The sequence below is a fragment of the Triticum dicoccoides genome, chromosome 7A (genome assembly GCF_002162155.2).
Source record: "Triticum dicoccoides isolate Atlit2015 ecotype Zavitan chromosome 7A, WEW_v2.0, whole genome shotgun sequence".
Taxonomy (NCBI): Eukaryota; Viridiplantae; Streptophyta; class Magnoliopsida; order Poales; family Poaceae; genus Triticum; species Triticum dicoccoides.
The window spans coordinates 29,826,653-29,829,887 of record NC_041392.1 but is presented as its reverse complement, the minus strand read 5'-3'; the positions used below and the strand labels follow the sequence as shown (position 1 = coordinate 29,829,887).

At 44.8% G+C, this 3,235-nt stretch overlaps 1 protein-coding gene across 2 annotated transcripts in view; it reads left to right on the top strand.

Annotated features, from left to right (window-relative positions):
• The first annotated feature begins 439 nt into the window (after positions 1-439).
• Positions 440-3,235, top strand: part of LOC119330015 (ankyrin-1-like) — a 4,943-nt gene continuing 2,147 nt past the window's right edge. Inside the window, exons 1-2 of one of the 2 annotated variants that reach the window (XM_037603123.1) lie at positions 440-1,279; positions 1,432-2,024. In XM_037603123.1, the coding sequence (XP_037459020.1) occupies positions 1,254-1,279; positions 1,432-1,963 (558 nt within the window). In that variant the 5' untranslated portion in view covers positions 440-1,253 and the 3' untranslated portion in view covers positions 1,964-2,024. Of the gene's footprint in view, positions 2,025-3,235 lie in introns of both variants that reach the window. The other variant, XM_037603122.1, reaches the window with a different exon arrangement.

Below are 3,235 nucleotides of genomic sequence, written 5' to 3'. Positions count from 1 at the left end.
TGGGAGGCATATTTACACAAACACTCGTTTTAAAAGTTGTAAGATTGCCAAGTCCCCAAGGCAAAGCCGTGCAAACATCAGACATGGTAGGAATAGGAAAGCATCTTCATACCGTACATGATGCACTCTTTTGATGTTCCACATGACGTAGTACTTGTTAGTTTGTGGTTAAAAAGTTAGCAAATGACCAAAAAGTAGTTCGAGCTTAGGACATGTTGTTAATTTCACTGAAAACTCCTCGCAAAAAAATAAAATCCACTCACACGTGGATGCCACGTCAGCACCTCCCATCTCTGAGAATCGTTTTGGACGTAATCGTATCACTTGCACCAAGATTATGGACTAGACTGCAATTTTAGAGTGAATGGACTGAAGTGCGCATCTTAAACTAGTTCATGGACCAATGTGGCATTTTACTCCCGGAGATTCCCCACTCGGCCAGCACGCCGCCGTCCACCAAATTAGCAACTTTGCGCCTCTCCGCCGGCTGCAAACGCTGTCGTCGCCTCGCCTCCCCCTGCCGCTCCCCACGCCTCACGCGGAGATACGGCCGCATCTGGGCGCATCTCGTTGCGCTGACGCTCCGGCGCCGCCGCCCCAGCCTGCCGCAAGTCGCCGGCCCCGTCAGGCTCCGCGTCCAGCCTCCGGCATGTTCGCGCCTACGGTTGCTGGGAATCCGTACGCCTAGCAGCGAATTGATAAGTCCCTCCCACCTTTTGTTTGCTCTCTACAAATTCCGTAGGAATCCAAAATTGGTTGAAATCTTGCGACTAGTTAGCATCTGAAATCTGTCCGTCTCCACCTTTTTTTTAGTGGGCATGATTGCAGCGCAAGATCACTAAGAAACGACAAAGCTGAATACTTCGTTTGGAGCATATAGCATATTATAGCAGCAACTTGTATCAGAGCACATTATATCAGCATTCAGCCACTAGTATCTGCTGTTAGTACTTCAATTGGAGCATATCAAATTAAATAGTTCGTTTGCCTGCAGAATTAACTAGTTGATCTGGATCAAGACGACGACTTATTCTCATCGCAGGGTGGGGGTGAAGACGACTTGGGCAGCCATCATACACTAAGCATCCAACTTGTGCAGGAAGTGGAGAGCTTGCACCCAGTGGTGGTGAACTAGTGATCTTGTTGAGGAACCTCCTAGTTTTGCTCTCCGAGGCAAAATTCAGTGGCAGTGGAAGATCTGGCGAGCAAGGAAGATTCAGCAACGATTGTGGCGGTGATGGCCTCCAGCATCCATGAATCCACTGCAGAACCCCTCCAGGTAATCATGAACCCCCTGCTCCTATCATCAGCATGCTCTGGCTCTTGGCAGGACTTGGAGTTTCTGCTCAACAGGGGAATCGATCAAGTGCAACCTTCCATTATGCCTAGTCAAGCATTTCTTGACCTGCTTATGGCCTACGGCTCCGACAGCTGCATCAACAAAAGCGCGTCAACGCAGCGAGTTTCCGATGATATCGAAGCATTTCTTAACCTGCCTTCAACTGTGCCGTCACTCCTGGATGGAGTCACCACTGAAGGGGGCACCGTACTCCATGTGGTGGCCACATATGGCGACAGTGATGGCTTCTTGAGGAGTGTGGACACCATCCATAGCAAGGCAAAACACCTTCTGTTTGCGCAAAACAATAACGGCGACACGCCCCTGCACTGTGCTGCACGAGCTGGGATGTTCCGGATGGTCTCTCATCTCATTAGTTTGGCCAGAGATGAGAGTACGAGTGTTAACAGAGTGAAGGAATTCGTGGAAATGGAGAACAAGCTTAAGGAGACAGCATTGCATCAGGCAGTCCATATTGGGGATAATGACATAGTCAAGCTGCTAATGGAGGAAAATTCAGAGTTGGCCAGTATTCCGAAAGACGGCACTTCACCTCTGTACCTGGCTATCTTGCTGGAAGAGGACATCATTGCTGAGACACTTTATAGTGCAAGTAACATGTAGCTTTCCTACTCCGGGCCTAATGGACAGAATGCGTTGCATGCCGCGGTTCTTCGAGGCACAGGTACACATGCATCTTTCCACTAAATCTTTTATATCTGACTTGACCTACCGTTTTCTGCATATATTTTTCATTTTTTGAGCATGTATTTGCCTCTTATACCTCCTACTTATACTTGTACAAGTGTAGTTTTGCCCTGTAAATTTTTGGAAAATTCATCAGAAGCATCAAACATTGAGCAACATCTAGCATATGCTCCTTTACCTTTCCGCTAACCTGATTTGTTCCGGTGTGTATGCGAGTTTGATATAATCCCCTGAGCTAATAAACATTCAAGCTGGGTGTTTACATATTCTATACCATTATATGATCTGGAAACTTTCAGTAGTGCATTCCACTGAGACATGTTATATTCTATGAAATTCTCTGAAACTCTACGACACATCACTCTTGTTCTTATTGAGACAATCAAGTAATTCTAATGCAATCTATAATTTTTATGAAGCATGCAATGGGCTCCAAGCACAGAGTAAGGATATGCCGCTCTTGTGTGCTTTGCTAGTTTGTAAGAATTACATATAAAATTCTGTCTTTGTTTTTATTACTGAACAATGCAGTATTTAATGGCCCAAGTGTTGAGAAAGGTATGGTACCAAGCCGCAGTGATGCGGTCCTCTGCTGGGCTGTCTGATCTGCAAGATGGTCCCACTCCCTTTCAAGTAATAAAAACCATTTCTCATAAGTCACATGCAAGACTTCAGATCTCCTAATAAAGACCAATTTGCGAAAAAATTAACACTAGTATTTAGTTCTTTGACCACTGCAGTTTGCAGAAGGAGATTTGCAGGAAATAAGAGTACATGTAGTTAAGATGACAGAGAAAAAGCTGGGTTGCAGTTTGTAGTTCCAGTGACTAAAATTTGTTAATTACCTCTTATAAATTCTGGGACAACTTTTATGCACACACGATGTTGTGAGAGGCAACCGAGTCTATTATTCTTGAGCAACTTGTTCTTGAGGGTAAGCAATGTAAGTAGCCCAAATGGAAGTCTTTTCAATGCATTTTCATATTGCCCTTAGTTATAACTCCATCTGAAAAATCTTGTTTGATGATCCTAAAAAATGAATCCTATTGACAATCTTCCGCAGGTTCTGTTCACAGAAACAATAGTATGAGTCTTCCATAGATGTCCTGATGAAAGTCTTGAGTGTGCCTTTATCTTCCCTATATTACTGCCATTCTGGAATGCCCGTACATAAGGTAGATGCGGGTT